We start from the raw sequence: 17,203 nt of genomic DNA, 5'->3' as shown, positions 1-17,203 counted from the left end.
TAACTGAGCCTCAAGCTCGTCCACTTTATTCCTTATACTGCATAAATGCTGCATTCATATACAGCACTTTGACCTCCATATTCACTTCCCCCCTCACACCGCTCGCAATTGGCCCTGACCTTACTCTGTTGTCCATTCTTGAGATTTCCTTCCCATTAATTCGAGAATCTTTTGCAATTTTTCCTGTAGTCACTTCCCCTTCAACTCCATCTTTATACTCCCAATTTGGCAATCCCTCCGCCCCATTATTTAGTTTAAACCCACACGTGTAGCCTTAGCAAATCTGCCTGCCAGAATGTTGGTCCCCCTCCAGTTAAGGTGGAACCAGTCCCTTTTGTACAGGTCACCCCTACCCGAGAAGAGATCCCAGTGGTCTATAAATCTAATTCCTTGCTCCCTACTCCAGCCCCTCAGCCACACATTCAGATCCCCTATCTCCCTGTTCCTGTCCTCACTAGCACGAGGTACTGGAAGCAATCCAGAGATAACCACCCTAGAAGTCCGGCATTTCAGTTTTCTTCCCAACTCTCTGAAATCATGTTGGAGAACCTCCTTCCTCGTCTTCCCGATGTCGTTTGTGCCTACGTGCACAACTACTGCCGGCTGTTCACCTTCTCTCTCGAGGATGTTCTGAATTTGGCTCGTGACATCCTGAACCCTGGCACCAGGGAGGCAACAGACCATCCTCGCATCTCGTCTGCCGCCTCAGAATCTCCTGTCCGCTCCTCGGACAATGGAGTCACCCACCACTATGGCTCTGCCCGACGTCGGTCTCGCCAGTCGAGTCCCATCTCCAGGGTTGGAGCCACCGACGTGTCCGCCGCTCGGACTGGAAACATCGTCTCCCCGGACAGTTCCCAAGACGGCGTACCTGTTTTCATTAGGCACAGCCACCTGGGTCTTCCGCACTACATGATTTCCACCCTTTCTCTCCGTCACACTCCTTGGTTCTTTCCGTATCCTCGGCGTGACTACCTCACTGTAGGTCCTGTCCAGGAAACTCTCGTTTTCCCGGATGGCCCTGAGGTCATCCAGCTGCTTCTCCAGTGCCCCAACATGGTTATTTAGGAGCTGAAGCTGGACGCACTTGCCACAGTTGTAGCAGCTAGAGGCTCCATCCGTATCCCTGGGCTCCCACATTCTGCAAGCCTCACACTGTCTCATCTACCCCGACATGTGTTCACCGCGTTCCGTCCTCTCGAGCTTTATGCGTAGCCTCCTCTCCTCGCCGAAGACTCTCGAGCCAAAGACTCACACTTTACTCTCAAGGCCGCTCCCTAAGAGCCGTCTTGCTTATATTGACTGATAAATTGCCCAATTTACCAATTTACAAACCAAACTCCTCAGTTTTAAACTGTTTTTCCCCCTCTCCTCCCACTCGGGCTGGAGCCAATCACTGCTTTTTCCTGCTTCTCTTTGCTGCTGTTTCTTCAAAATCCACGGGAGCTCTGAGTTAAGTCTGTCTGTGCTTTGCCTCTCTTTTTAATCTATTTTCCCCCTCTGACTCACTTCTAACTCTCCTCCCACTCTGGCTACAGCCAATCACTGCATTTTCCTGCTTCTCTTTGCTGCTGTTTCTTCTAAATCCACGGGAGCTCTGAGTTAAGTCTGTCTGTACTTTGTCTCTCTTTTTAAACTGTTTTCCCCATCTGACATTTCTAACTCTCCTCCCACTCGGGCTAGAGTCAATCACTGCTTTTTCCTGCTTCTCGTTGCTGCTGTTTCTTCAAAATCCACGGGAGCTCTGAGTCAGGCAGTCATGATGCAGCTTTAGGACTTTTGTTCAACCACATTTGGAGTAATGTGTGCAGTTCTGGTTGCCCTACGACAGGAAGGATGTAGAGGCTGTGGAAAGGGTGCAGAGGAGGTTTATCAGAATGATGCCTGAATTAAGGTGTATTAGCTATAGAGAGGTTGGACAGACAGATTTTTTTTTCTGGAACGACGGAGGTTGAGGGGTCCTGACAGAAGTTTATAAAATTATGAGAGACAGAGATAATGTAGACAGTGAGAATCTTTTTCCCAGGATGGAAAAATCAAATACTAGAGGACATATTTTAAGGGACATAACTTTGCCACAAAGTTGAAAGGAGACGTGCGGGGATAGTTTTTTTACACAGCAGGTGATGAATGCCTGGAGTGCGCTGCCGGGCGTAGTGGTTGTAGGAATGGGCTAATCAGGGATACCCAGCATGGTTTTGTGCATGGCAGGTCATGTCTCATTAGATTGATTTTTTTGCAGAGTTGGCTAAGGAGATTGATGAAGGTAGGGTGATGGATATTGTATCCATGGATTTTAGTAGGGCTTTCGATAAAGTCCCTTGTTGTAGGCTTATCCGCAATATTAAAAAGTACAGGGTTCATGACTTGGTCGTATGCATTCAGAACTGGCTGCATAGAATAGAGGGTTGTGGTGGAAGGTGGCTATTCTGGCTGGAGGTCCGTGACCAGTGGAGTTCCGCAGGGATCTGTGCTGGGACCTCTCTGCTGTTTGTGATATATAAATGACCTGGATGTAAATGTATAGGAAGGAACTGCAGATGCTGGTTTAAACCGAAGATAGACACAAAAAGCTGGAGTAACTCAGCGGGTCAGGCAGCATCTAAGGAAAAAAGGAATAGGTGAAGAAGAAGGGTCTCTACCCAAAATGTCTACTATTCCTTTTCTCCAGGGATGCTGCCTGACCTGCTGAGTTACTCGAACTTTTTATGTCTATAGACATAAATGTTGATGGGTTGGTGCGTAAGTTTGCTGACAACACCAAAAGTGGAGGAGTTGCGGACAGTGACGAATGCTGTCAGAAGATACAGTGAGATATTGACCAGCTGCAGAAATGGATGGAGAAATGGCAGATGGAGCTTAACCTGAGCAAGTTGGAGGTGATCCACTTTGTTAGTTTGAATGCAAGGAGTGAGTATGCAGTTAATGGCAAGACCCTTAACAGCATTGATGTGTAGAGGGATCTTGGAGTCCTAGTTCATAGCTCACTTAAGGTGCAGCACATATAGATAGGGTGGTTAAGAAGGCGTATGGTATGCTTGTCTCTTTGCTAAGGGTCTTGAATCTAAGAGTCAGGGAGTCGAAGGTGTAAGAGTTTGAAAACTGTAACGTCCAGGTTCAAGAACTGCTTCTTCATAACCATCAGGCTGTTGAACACGAGGAACTGCAACTAAACTCCAAACTACGGACTGCCTTAGTTGCACTAGGGACTTCAGGCTTTGACGTATATTGGGTTTTCTATTTATTGAACTTTTTGTTTTGTTCACATTAATCTATTATCACTTCTTATCTATCTACAAACCTGTTGTGCTGCTGCGTAATAATTTAATTGTTCCGTTTAAGTACATATAACAGTTAAACACTCTTGTGTGTCTCCCCCTCCCCCTCTCCCTCCCTCTCCCTCTCCCTCTCCCTCTCCCTCTCCCTCTCCCTCTCCCTCTCCCTCTCCCTCTCCCTCTCCCTCTCCCTCTCCCTCTCCCTCTCCCTCTCCCTCTCCCTCTCCCTCTCCCTCTCCCTCTCCCTCTCCCTCTCCCTCTCCCTCTCCCTCTCCCTCTCCCTCTCCCTCTCCCTCTCCCTCTCCCTCTCCCTCTCCCTCTCCCTCTCCCTCTCCCTCTCCCTCTCCCTCTCTCTCCCCCTCTCCCAAATCATATATTGCTCTGTCATTTAAAGGAATTCCTGGAATTGCACTGACGTTTTGGCATTGTGGTCCATGTCACTGGAGGCTGCTGCTACTACTATGGTTGGAAGAGATGAACTGGAACCATAAATGCCAGAGGTCAACAGGAACCCAGGCATAGTAGGACTCTGCAGCAGGAGACATTGACAAGCTTACCAGGGAAGAACGTACCCATAGGAACTATAGCTCCAGTCTGATGTCCACTGTGCAGTCAAGAATCAAGACTGTTTTATGGTCATATGTCCCAGATAGAGCAATGAAATTCTTGCGGCAACTACAACAGCAGTGACTACAAGGTTAAGGTTAACCAAAATCTGTGCTCTTCCACACTCTTAGCTACAGACTTGCATATATGCTTGGACTGTGCTGACATTTCAACACTAGTCCTCTATCACATTTAGCCAGCTTGTCAGAGGATTATTCCAGGCGGCTGCCTTTGATATATGCCATATCTCACAATATGTAATTCACCACAGCATTTCTGGATTCACTGATGCTGCATGTTCCAGACAAAAAAAAAATTTACATTTTCTTTAGCCTTGAAAATTGGGCAGACAAGGAGCAGTGGTTTGCCATCATGTCTGGTTCCTCAAGGTTTAAGTGCTCATGGATTACTCTTATGTCCTACTTCATAACCCAGAAATTATAGGAGATATTAAGGGCTTTCGCTCGTTGTTCACATTATGGTTCATTTGAGAGATGCTCTCTTACATGACATACGAAAACTGTCCATACAGATCACATGGCTTGTCCAGTGAAACAGTGCCCATAGAATCATTACCTTGATGCTGTCCAGGTCAGCCCTGTCCAAAGTTTCCAGACTTGACACCAGTCCTGTCGATTGACTGCAGAGACCCGTGACTGACTGCAGAGATCGCGTATGGAAACACTGGAGTTGTTTGATGTGTAAAGCTCCAGGTCCAACATCCTTACAGAGAAATTGTGAGTACAACTTCTTTGTACACTTTGATCTTGGTTGGCAGCTGTTTCTGTGGTTCATCCCGAGAGTTCAGGAACCAAGCGACTGACCACCTTGTTGATTCAAGCCGCTATTTCCATGTTGAAAGGGCTATCGGAAAGATGACACTTCCCAGGTGTCTGAAGTGATTGACTTTCTTCAGCCGAATGGCATGGAAGTTTATCCTGAAAGTATCTGTCACAGCACGTGCAGCATATTGATGCAAGACTGCAGTCTTGTTGAGACTGATTCCAAGACCAAAGATTCGTGAGGTTTTGGCAAACTTGTCAAAGATGACAATAAGGTCAAACTCTGAATTTTCCTTAAGGATATTGTCATCAGTGCCTCTCAGATCATCCTTGCCTTCTGTTTCTGGAGGTCGAAGAGCGAGACGCCCAGTCTCTTTCTGAAGTATCCTCCTCTTTCAAGGTTCAGGACATGTGCGGAAAAACAGGTTGAACAGGATCGGAACAAGTGCACAGCCCTGAAAATGTCAAATAATTTGGAGTGTTGTAGCTAGAGAGGACGAGATCCAGCATATCATCATGGAAAGGGTGAATGATGGGAAGACATTTCTGGGGATAGCCAAGCTTTGCAAGAGTGCCCAGAGTGTTTCCCTGTCGAAGCTCTTTGCCAGATCGATGAAGACATCGTAGAGGTCTATGTGCTGCTCAAAGCATTTCTCCTGGAATGTTTTACTGATGGGACCAAGTTTAAATGGCATTCGGAGCCTCTAGCAGTGTTTTTTCTGATATCAGGTGCTTGAGAATTACCCACGCATGGATCTTCCCAACAATGTCTCAGTAGTTGCCACAATCTACTTTGTTGCATTTATTTATTGAAGAGGGAGATAAATGTACCTCACAAAAATGTTGTGGCATTGTCTTTTCCTTCCAAGTGCTTGTTAGGATATCATACAATGCACCTAAAGTCTGGCAATAGTTTAGCAGGAAGACTGTCCAGGCCCGATGCCTTTCCAGAGCTGGTCTGGGTAATTGCTTTCTCAATCTCATCCAGCGATGGATGTTGATCAAGGCCATTCATAGTTGACTAATGTGAGAATATTCCAGGCCTGCAGGATCAACAGTATAGGTACCCTCACTACTTAGGGTTCACTATTTGTCATACCTCCACATTTCTTTCCCCGCCTTCCATTCTTATCAGACCACCATTTTCACCCTTTTGCCTCGCCACTGATGTCCACCTTTACTCCATGTGACTCATCTGCCAATCAATCCTTCTTAATCTGAATCTACCCACCACTTTCTGCTCTTACCTACCCTTTCTCCTCGCCACTTACTTCCAGCTGTATCCCCTCTACTCCAACAGTCTGAAGAAAGGCCACAACTGGAAATGTCATCTGCCGTTAGGTTTTGGCTCAGGATTCCAGCATCTGCAGCCTATTCTGTCCCCATTATCCTGTCCTCACTCTTAGGTTTGCATCAACTTCATTAACGAACCATGTCTCACTGAGAGGACAGTTGTGAGGACTGTTCTTTTTTGGGGGTTTATTGTACTCTTCTCTAGTCTGAAGAATGCATATATTTCACATCCCATCGGCTTGGCCCTCACAGTCTTCTGTGGCAATGAATTCCACAGATTCACCACCCTCTGACTAAAGAAATTCCTCCTTATATCCTTTCTTAAGTTATGTCACTCTGGTCTTAGTGTGGAAACAGACCCTTTGGTCCAACTTGCCCACACATGTCCCATCTCCACTCGTCCCACCTGCCTGCATTTGACCCATATCCCTTAAAACTGCTCTCTTCATGTAACGGACTCAATGTTTCTTAAACGTTGCGATAGTACCTGCCTCAACTACCTCCTATGGCAGCTCATTCCATACACCTACCACTCTTTGCTGTGAAGACGTTACCCCTCGGGTTCCTGTTAAATCTTTCCCCCTTACCTTAAACCTATGTCCGCTGGTTCTTGATTCCCCTACTCTGAGCAGGAGGCTGTGTGTCTACCTGATCTTCCTGATCAATGATTTAGTACACCTCTATGAAATCACCCCTCATCCTCCTGCGCTCCAAGGAATAGAGTCATAACCTATTCAACCTCTCCGTATAGCTCAGACCCTTGAGTCCTGGCAACATCCTCGTAAATTTTCTGTGCCTCCTTTCCAGTTTGACACCATCTTTCCGATAATGTGGTGCCTCGTGTTGGTTTGGGTGTCTCTCGGTGTGTCGTGTGTGGGGAGTGGTGGGGAGAGGAAAGGGGGGAACCTTTTTCGGTCACCTCCTCCACGGAGAGGCGACTTTTTCCATGTCGCCTCCCTCGCAGCCTAACAGCATGGATTGGAGCGGCCTTTCCCGGAGTCGGGCCCAGAGCATCAGCAGCAGGCGCAGCGTGGACTTTACATCGCGGAGTGGACGAACCCTTGCTAGGGGTCGCCAGAGAGGAGTGCTCCCTCCGAATGCAGTTCTGGTGACTTTGGCATCATAGGATTGTGGTCTACGGAGCTTCTAGCTGCGGGCATGGCATGGACTTACCATCCGGAGCCTGGAATCCCTCACCGGGGATCGCCGGAGAAGAGTTCGGACCACCGGCCTGCGGCCTATAGCATCCTGAAGCCGCGGTCTCCGGTATGAAAGTGCCGATTCGAGACCTCCAAGCCGTGGAGTGTGTTCGACTGTCCAGACTTCAGAGTTTTAATCATCCCGACAAGAGGGCCTGTACATCCGGCCGTCTGTAGCGGCGACTGCGGAAGGTTTATGACCCCGATCACGGGTAAACAAGGAGGAGACTGGCTGAACTTTGTTGCCTTCCATCACAGTGAAAAATGCTGTGGTGGATGTTTGTGTTAAATTTTATTGTGTATTGTGTGTTCTTTTTAAGTGTATCGCTGCTGGCAAATTCATTTCACTGCACCTTCGGGTGCATGTGACGAATAAAATTGACTTTGACTTTGCCCAAAACTGAACACAATACTCTAAATGTGGCCTCATCAACAACTTTGACAACTGCAACATGACCTCCCAACTTCTATACTCAATGCACTACCTTCTGAAGAACAATAGGTGAATGTTTACATCTACACCACTTTAAGGCAGAGTGTACTAGATCGTACCTGCATACATTTGGAAAACCTCAAATTTTCTGTTAATCTGGTACACTCAGCTTCTTGATTCCTTCACCAATGTTCTCCTTTTCCTTATCTAAACCCATTAAGATTAATACTTGTGCATGGGAAGTGCCTCATCATTTTTTTTTGAAGAAGTGAACAAAAGGATTGAGGGTGGTTGGTGGTAGAGATTGTCTGCATGGACTTTAGCAAGGCTTTTAACACGGGTCCTGCATTGCAAACTGATCTGGAAGTTGGGATCACAGGGTCCAGGGTGAACTAGACAATTAGATGCAAAAATGCTTTGTTGGAAGGAGTCAGAGGATAGTAGTGGAAGTTTGTTTATGAGATTAGAGGACTGTAATCTGTAGAAATCGGTAAAGGCTCCCTGTTGTTTGTCATTATATAAATGATTTAGATAAGAATGTAGTTGGCATGATTAGTAAGTTTGTCAATGACACCAAAATTGGTGGGATGATAGATTAGGTTATCTAAGGTTCAATTGGAAAAGTGGGGAAACGAATGACAGATGGAATTTCAGGTCAGACGTAAGTGGAATGATGCATTTTGCTGTCAATGGCAGGGCCCTGGGGAATGTTGTAGAACAGAGTGACCTATGGGTGCAAGTACATGGTTTCCTGATAGTGCTGACTGAAGCAGAAAAGGTGCTAAACAAATATTAAAAACAGAAGGATCATATTTGATGTAAATGCGCCCAGTCTTTTCCCCAGGGTAGGGAAGTTAGAAGACATAGGTTCGAATTGAGATAGGAAAGACTTAAAGTGGACCTGAGGGGCAGAATTTTCACACAGTGAATGTAAGAAACGAGCTGTCAGGGGAAGTAGTAGAGATGGGTATAGCTACAACATTTAAAACACATTTAGACAGCTACATGGATCGAAAGGTTATGGACTAAACACAAGCAGGAAGGAGCCTTGGCCAGTATGGACGAGTTGAGCTGAAGAGCCTGTTTCTGTGCTGTCCGTCTCTAGGACTCCAACACATCTATAAGTCTGAAGAAGGTCTCGACCCGAAAAAAATCCCCTTTGTCTCCTGAGGTGCTGCATGGCTTGCTGAGTTACTCCAGCATTTTGTGTCTATCAAATCTGTCAACTTTTTCTACTCTAAGACGGGCCTCATCTCTAGAAGAACACTAGAAATGTCTTTATCTTCAATATTGTTTTTATATTTTCAGTAAATATCGCACTAACTATTCTCCTTGTTCACTTTTTACAGGGTATTTTATTGCTTTGGGAACAGTTTGAAGATATTGATCATCATAGCTACCATGCATTTAATAGTATGGCAAGTCTGCTACTCATGGTTTTACGGGTGTGTCTGGTCTTGCTCCTAACCTCCAGTCTTTACCAGATCATTACCATGGAAAGAAGTGTGCTCAAGAGAAATTTCTACATCAGATTTGCTAAAGTAAGTATGAGTTCTTTTGATCTGCGACTGGCCTAATTTTTTAACATCATGTTCCATTTAAATCCACCAAATAATAATTTGTGATGAAAATCATTAATAAATATTTTCGAATAATGCAATATATTCCTTTGCTTAAATTAGGAATATCATAAATATTAGCAATGTTACAAAATGTTGAGATTTTTAAAATCAAGTCTGCAATGTATCCCATCAGATAAAGCATAAAATGAAGTTTAATTTGACACCTAATTCACTTTCATATCTTCAGTATTAAAAAAGTTGTGGCCATTTTCATACTCGGAAATTAGCATCTTGTTCCCTATTGCTTTTCCATTGACTTGACACAAAAGCTGTGATCGAGGACAGTCAAAAACCCATAACCCAAAACCCATAACCATGATTTTTAATTTACTATAGTAATTAAATGATCCAATTTAGTTTAAAAATAAGTGCAGAGAACGGCAGTCGCATTTGACGAAAAATCGCTGCGACTGCCGTTTTCTGCACATTTTTAAACTAAGTTGGATCATTTAATTACTATAGTAAATTAAAAATCATCTTCTAAAGCCGTGAAAGCCGACAACGGGACGGATCTCACGTAGGGGACAAGGCAAGGTAGGCTGTTTATTTTTACATTAAAAAGTGCTTCTTAAGATCCCTCTAATCAAAATTTTAAGTTGCGAGGAGGTGACTTGGAGCCCATCCAAACCGGCAGTATTTTTCATGCCGACATGGGGTTCAGGCTGATCAACATCGATTTAAACAGCCTGTAGGAAACGGCGTTTTAAACCTGCCCCCCTCTCAAAGGCGCCAAAGTCGCGCATACGGGCAGTGACAGAACTGCAGTGCCGCTGAAGGTAAGCTTTGCAACATACCTATAAATATTATCCTGATACTTTTAAACATCATTGCAGCAGTTCAATCACCAACATCGCAAGCATAATTAGAAATTATCAGCTTCATTTCATAACATTTTTTAAAAAGAAACTTGAGATGGTGTTCTTGCTTCTCTGATAACACAAATAATATTATAAGCTTTTGTAGGGCATTTTTACGGACATGATTTTCCATCCATAATGATTGACCATGTTATGATACAAATAAGGAGATGTCCCTTTAAGTAGGTATGTTACAAAACTTACCTTCAGCGGCGCTGCAATTCTGCCGCTGCCCGTGTGCGCGACTTTGGCGCCTTTGAGAGGGGGGCGGGTTTAAAATGTGATTTTTCTGCAGCCTATTCAAATCGATCTCTGTTAGGCTATTTAGTTGCTAAAGAAAAATCGCTTCGACTGCCATTTTATTAAGTTTAGTAAAATTAGTGCTGGATCACTTAATTGTTGGAGTAAAATTAAATTAATCTTCAAATGCCGTCAACGCTGACAACGGGACAAATCTCACGTAGGGGACATGGCAAGGTATGCCGTTTATTTTTTTCATTTATTGCTTCTTAGGATGCCTTTGATCAAAATTTCAAGTTGCGAAAATGTCATTATGTAAATATACGATCCGGCAGTATTTTTCCTGCCGATATGGGGTTTAAATTCACTGCAACCGCAACGTTCCAAACCAGCGCGTTCCACAAAATCCCACTCGCAAGATGATTTAAATGCCCATTAATTTGCAGGTATTAAACACTAAATTCCTTCCATTTGGCCTATAAATTAATGACAATGAGATTTAAAAATCATGTTATATTGTGAATTCTCGTGTGTGTGTTATTTGGACACTTAGGCTATTTAAAAATGTTGATCTTTTCTTAAGAAATGGATAGATGTTTAGATCTAGTAATTGAATTATGTAATTAGCTACAATTGGGTAACTAACTAATTATATGCTTTAATTTCAGGTCATCCAAGTAAGATTGTTTCATATTTGTTTCAGAATGCTTCAATCTATAACAACTGAAAATTTCATTCAGTTTTCTTAATTTTTAAGAAAGTTATGGGCTTTTGACAGTCCTTGATCACAGCTTTTGTGTTAAGTCAATGGAAAAGCAATAGGGAACAAGATGCTAATTTCCGAGTCTGAAAATGGCCATAACCTTTTTAATACTGAAGATATGAAAGTGAATTAGGTGTCAAATTAAACTTCTATTTTATGCTTTATCTGATGGGATAAATTGCAGACTTGATTTTTTAAATCTCAAAATTTTGTAACATTGCTACTTTAAGTGAGGATGAATACAAAATCAAGAAAGACATTACGGAGTCGTTTTCCTAGTCTACACTACCATTAGAAATCTAATGTGAAGGTAGTATGTATCAGAACATTTGATTCAGAAGTCAATATGTAAGATTTGCACTATTCCTTTTTTTTTCAATTGTTTCCTACCAAGTAAAAATGCATGCATTCTGGTTCATACCAAAAATGGTTCATTCTGTCAAGACAGAACACAAAACAGTACTGCATAGGAACGGGCCCTTGGGACCACAGTGTTTGTGCTGAATATGATGCCTAGCTGAAGTGATCTTGCCTGTCTTCACATGATCCATATCCCTCTGTTCCCTGCACTCCATCTGCCTGACTAAAAGCCTCTTAAACACCACAATTATATCTGCTTCCACCACTACCCATGGCAATGTGTTCGAAGCACCCACTCTTTTGTCACCTCCTCATAAAACTCATTCAAGTTAGTGAGACATCATCTACCATGCATAAACCCATGCTAGCTATCACTAATTAGCCCATTCTCTTCCAAATGGGTGAAAATCCAATCTCAAAGAATTCTCTCCAATAGTGTCCGTACCACTGACATGAGGCTCACCAGCCAATCATTCCCTGGATTTTCTCTACTTCCTTTCTTAACTCAAGGAACAGCACTGGCCTTGATTTAAGCCTTGGGGACTTATCCACCTTAATGTTCATGACATGGTGAGGCACCACCTCCTTCACGATCTCAAACTGCCTTAGCATAGTTGTATTGTCCACACTGATCTCACTGTCCTCCAAGTCCTCAGTGAATACAGATGCAAAGTACTTGTTAAGTAACTCACCTACATCCTCCGACTCCAAGCATCACTTTTTCTTCCTGGTCACCCTCTTATTATGTACTTATAAAAAGCCTTGAGATTTTCCTTAATCCAACTCACCACAGACAGTTCATGGCCCCTTCTGGCCCTTCTAATTCCCGGCTTGAGTTCTTTCCTACTCTCTTTACATTCGTCATAATCCCTGTTTGATGCCATCGTCTTAAACATGACTCAAGGGCCTGTCCCACGTGGGGATTTTTTCGGCGACTGCTGGCATCATTGACTGACGTATCAAGTTACGGAAAAAGTCGCGACGGGACGCGGCGTGATGACGTATTGACGTGCGGTGTTTCCTCAGGTGTCGTAAGATTTTTTTTGTCGCTGCTAGATTTTGAAATGTTCAAAATCTTTCGGCGACACTGATACGTCAGTCAATGACGCTGGCAGTCGCCGAAAAAATCGGAAAGGCCCTAAAGGCTTTTTCGTCCTGACCAAGTTTACAACCTCCTTGGTCATCCAAGGTTCCCTTACCTTCCTGTCTTTACATCTCCTTGTTGGAACATACTGATCCTGCACTTTGATCAGCCGGCCTTTAAACGATTCCCATATGCCCTCCGTGGCATAACCCAAATCAGAGAATCTCTTTAGCACATCATGACAAGAACAAAAAAAAGTTATTTGGTTGATTAATTACAGGTATGCAAAAATAATTTCTAATGAAATAAACACAAAAAAATAAAATGTGAGCTTAATCCACTGCCCCCACCCCCCCTACTCAGCATTTATTGACAATGCAGGTACGAATCAAAAATAAACTGTGACTTTTCAGTTATTGATATTACAACGCATGAGTGTTGAAGCCAAGACTGGTAGTTTCTCATGTAAATTGGAATTGAAGAAACATTCAATAATTTCTTGATTCTTGGCCTTACTATATGTTGGTAAAGGGTTTTTATGGACCGATAACCAACACAAGGAATCTTTCTTTTTAATATACCAGGGCTGCATTCTTTGGTTGCTCTGTCATCCAGTCTTTGTAGCTGCAACATTAGTTTTTGCAGAATACCAACGAGAGAAGGTATGTACTTGTAATTTGCATGACTGAATGTAGTTTTTCTTTCAGAATCTGTCACAGATTTTAGTTACAAAACATTGTTTTATTTTGACTAAATCTGCAATAATGTCATATTATCAACGCGGGATATCTCAATGACTACAGGTGCCACCTCCTGCACACAACTGACTGACTTCATCCGCTTCACCACTAACTTCCATCTGGCACTCAAATACACCTGGACCATTTCCGACACTTCCCTACCATTCCTTGACCTCACTATCTCCATCGCATGTGATAGACTTCTGACCGACATCCACTATAAACCCACTGACTCCCACAGCTATCTTGACTACTCTTCCTCCCACTGTGCTTCCTGTAAGGTCTCCATCCCCTATTCCCAATTCCTCCGTCTACGCCGCATCTGCTCCCAGGATGAGGCGTTCCACACCAGGGCATTGCAAATGTCCTCATTCTTCAGGGAACGGGGGTTGTCCTCCCCTACTATAGCTGAGGCTCGCACCAGGGTCTCCTCCATACCCCGTAACACTGCTCTCTCTCCCCATCCCCCCACTCGCAACAAGGGCAGAGTCCCCCTGGTCCTCACCTTTCACCCCACTAGCCGGCACATACAACAAATAGTCCTCCGTCAGTTTTGCCACCTCCAACGTGACCCCACCACTCACCACATCTTCCCATCTCCCCTCCTGTCTGCCTTCCGCAAAGACCGCACCCTCCATAACTCCCTTGTCAATTCTTCCCTTCCCTCCCGCTCCACCCCTTCCCCGGGCACTTTCCCTTGGAACCGCAAGAGATGCTACACTTGTCGCTTTACCTCCCCCCTCGACTCCATTCAAGGACCCAGCAGTCGTTCCAGGTACAACAGAGGTTCACCAGCACCTCCTCCAACCTCATCTATTGCATCCGCTGCTCTAGATGTCAGCTGATCTATATCGGTGAGACTACACTTGTGAGGCTACACGGTGAGGCTTGGCGATCGTTTCGCCGAACACCTCCGCTCGGTCCGCATTAACCAACTGACCTCCCGGTGGCTCAGCACTTCAACTCCCCCTCCCATTCCGTATCCGACCTCTCTGTCCTGGGCCTCCTTCACGGCCAGAGTGAGCAACACCGGAAATTGGAGGAACAGCACCTCATATGGGGAGTCTGCATCCTGGTGGCATGAACATTGAATTCTCACAATTCTGTTAACCCTTGCTGTCTCCTCCCCTTCCTACCTCTCCCTCAGCCCTTGGGCTCCACCTCCTCCTTTTTCCTTTCTTCTCCCCACCTCCCCCCACCCCATATCAGTCTGAAGAAGGGTTTCGGCCCGAAACGTTGCCTATCTCCTTCGCTCCCTAGATGCTGCTGCACCCGCTGAGTTTCTCCAGCATTTTTGTGTACCTTCCAGCAAAGACAATTTTCTTAAAATGTATTAATGTTGATTTAGCATGTTATATCTTTAAAGTAGGCATCAGTCTTAAGTAAAATAATTGTAATTTCTTCCCAGATTATTGTTATTGCTGTCACTTTCTGTCAGTCTGTCGCCATGGCCATCTTGTATAGACTCTTCCTTTCTCGAAGTCTTTACTGGGAGGTTTCATCGCTTTCTTCAGTTATACTACCTCTCACTATGTCGTCTGGACACAGATGTCACTACCAATCCTAGCGTTCCAAGCATAGCTAAAGAAAGATTATCTATTTATAATATGTAGCAAAACTATTGTGTTAAGTAACATTTTATTGCAAGTTGATATATGCCAAAACAATCCAGTCTAAGTCATTTATAAATACTAATTTATGTCAAATGCTCTTGAATCAATGAATTCAGAATATTGGAACAAATTCTTAAAGAGCAAACTGCCATTTATGTGATAAATAGAATCATCCATGTGCTTTGGGGGAAAAAGTGATTTAATTGGGTATGTTTACATCATAGTTCATTTCTGTAAAATAATTGGTGAAACACAAAACATATAAACTTAATGTATGAATATTATTGATTTATTTACATTATGTATTTTTGTAATATTTACAATGTAATTTTATGTATTTAACATGTTATATTGTCAAAGCTACGTATTTATACCGGAAATTGTACCATCTCATTCCATAGGAAAACTAAAACACAAATACACAAATAAACTAAATATTATCAAAATCTGTTGTTGAGATTCATGGTCCATAAGTCCTAGAAAAATGTAATTTAAAAAAAAAGTTTTATTCCCTCACCCAAAGTCACTGCTCAAAACCACCACCACTGCATCAGCAAAAGGACAGTTTATTCTTTCAATGGTGCTGTGTGGTCACATGCTCATAGGGTGGGGAGTATTTTCATATTTCTGTAATATAAATTATTTTGTGTTGAAGTCCTCAGTCTTGTGGCCTTGTTGGCAAACGATCTAATTTCTCAGTTATACTAGTGGGTTATTCAGAATCATAACCGACAGGGTATTTTAAAGGGGAAAATTAACCAGAATAAGCTTAAATTTAAGATAAACATTATTTTTAATTCTAACAATAAAATCGATCATTGATAATTGAAGTAAAAGATGAATTTCCATATTAAAACATGTCAGTGTGTCATTAATATCAGCAGGGTCCCCAGAGTGAAAAATCATAAAACACTACCAGCACAGATTTTCACGGTGTGGCTGAAGGCTCATAATCATGGATGTAGATTTGCACATTGGCACCTGATGTGTGAACATGGGCACAGGTTCAATTTTCACCTTGGGTACACTGAACATTGATATCATTGTGATGTTTAAATAATTGTGCAGATTAGACACAGTTGAGATTTCTAATTTGGCTGCTTGCTCAGGATGGATGATGATCCCCAACACTTAGATGATCTATTTTCTAACTGACTATTTCTTTAAAAAATTAGTTTGTAATTAAAATTTCATATCATGACGCAGACAAAATCTTCACTCTCTCAATTGACATTTTAAGCCATTCTTTTCTTGCAGTGCAATGTTTATGTATTGTTCCAGGCCTACATTCTTTAATATGCATGGTCAATTAAAAGTGGGTTGGGTGTGGAATTAAATCCACAACCAGTCAATAAAGTGTTTACATGAAGGCACACGTGCATCTTATTCTTGTGTTAAATCACAGATTGTTCCTTTATGGGGAAAAAAGGATGCATTTGCTGTGTTTCGCACAAGGAAATGAAGTATGACACAACTGTACTGTAATAATGATTTTTTAGCATGCACAGCTTTATTATAAAAGTACTTTCCTTTTGCAAAGAACCATTTCTTTCAACCACTTTTATCATAAAGTTGAGGTTGCATTTTGTGTTACCATTCAATTTGCCCTGATTTGCAATTCAGGGCAGGTTCTACATTGTCTTATTCTTCATATTTAAGAAATCTGTTAATTAAATATGTGTACATTTCAATTGTAATTCCAGTCATTGTTAATATTTAAGAAGATGAATAAAGGCTTGTGCATCAGTTATCTGTTTAATTAATTAACTAATTCAATGTAATCATCATCAAATATAGCCTTGTGATCAATGCTGTTAATAATGACAAATTAAAAATCAACACTCTTGCAAATAGATAAAGCCACTGAAACCTCAACAACAGTATTTCTCAAGTACTGAAAGCATCGATGGAACCATCTGTTACTTTGACAAATTAAGAAACAATAATAATGCTTTAGCAGATCATTTTCGATAGCATATATTCTATACTTTAAATTGAATACCCAGTCAACGACTGGTACTCAGTAGTAAAGCTACATAAGGACATAGTAGATCTAACCAAACCAACCATGGATAAGAAAGGTTAAGAGAGATATGGGCCAAACACAGGCAGGTGGGACTGGTGTAGATAGAGCATCTTGGCTCAGAACCTTCTGTGTTTCAAGAGACCATCAGTCATTCTGATTTTTCCTAGTGCCATTTAATACGGTTGAAACCTCAATCCATGACTTAACCCAAACATCACTATACCACAGCCAGGCTGATCTCATACTATTGTACAACTCAAGTTTGTGCCTGTTCACTCACTTTCGACCCCTGTGATTGCTTGCTATTATT

General features: G+C 42.7%; 1 protein-coding gene across 1 annotated transcript in view; it reads left to right on the top strand.

Annotated features, from left to right (window-relative positions):
• gpr180 (G protein-coupled receptor 180) overlaps window positions 1–16,621 on the top strand; it is a 52,718-nt gene extending 36,097 nt beyond the window's left edge. Inside the window, exons 6-8 of the mRNA XM_033023439.1 lie at window positions 8,938–9,129; window positions 13,099–13,176; window positions 14,663–16,621. Coding sequence (XP_032879330.1) covers window positions 8,938–9,129; window positions 13,099–13,176; window positions 14,663–14,821 — 429 coding nt within the window. The 3' untranslated portion in view covers window positions 14,822–16,621. The remainder of the gene's footprint in view (window positions 1–8,937; window positions 9,130–13,098; window positions 13,177–14,662) is intronic.
• The last annotated feature ends 582 nt before the right edge of the window (window positions 16,622–17,203 follow it).

The sequence above is a fragment of the Amblyraja radiata genome, chromosome 6 (genome assembly GCF_010909765.2).
Source record: "Amblyraja radiata isolate CabotCenter1 chromosome 6, sAmbRad1.1.pri, whole genome shotgun sequence".
Lineage (NCBI taxonomy): Eukaryota > Metazoa > Chordata > Chondrichthyes > Rajiformes > Rajidae > Amblyraja > Amblyraja radiata.
The sequence above is the reverse complement of the archived record's forward strand: the minus strand, read 5'-3'. Positions and strand labels throughout refer to the sequence as shown.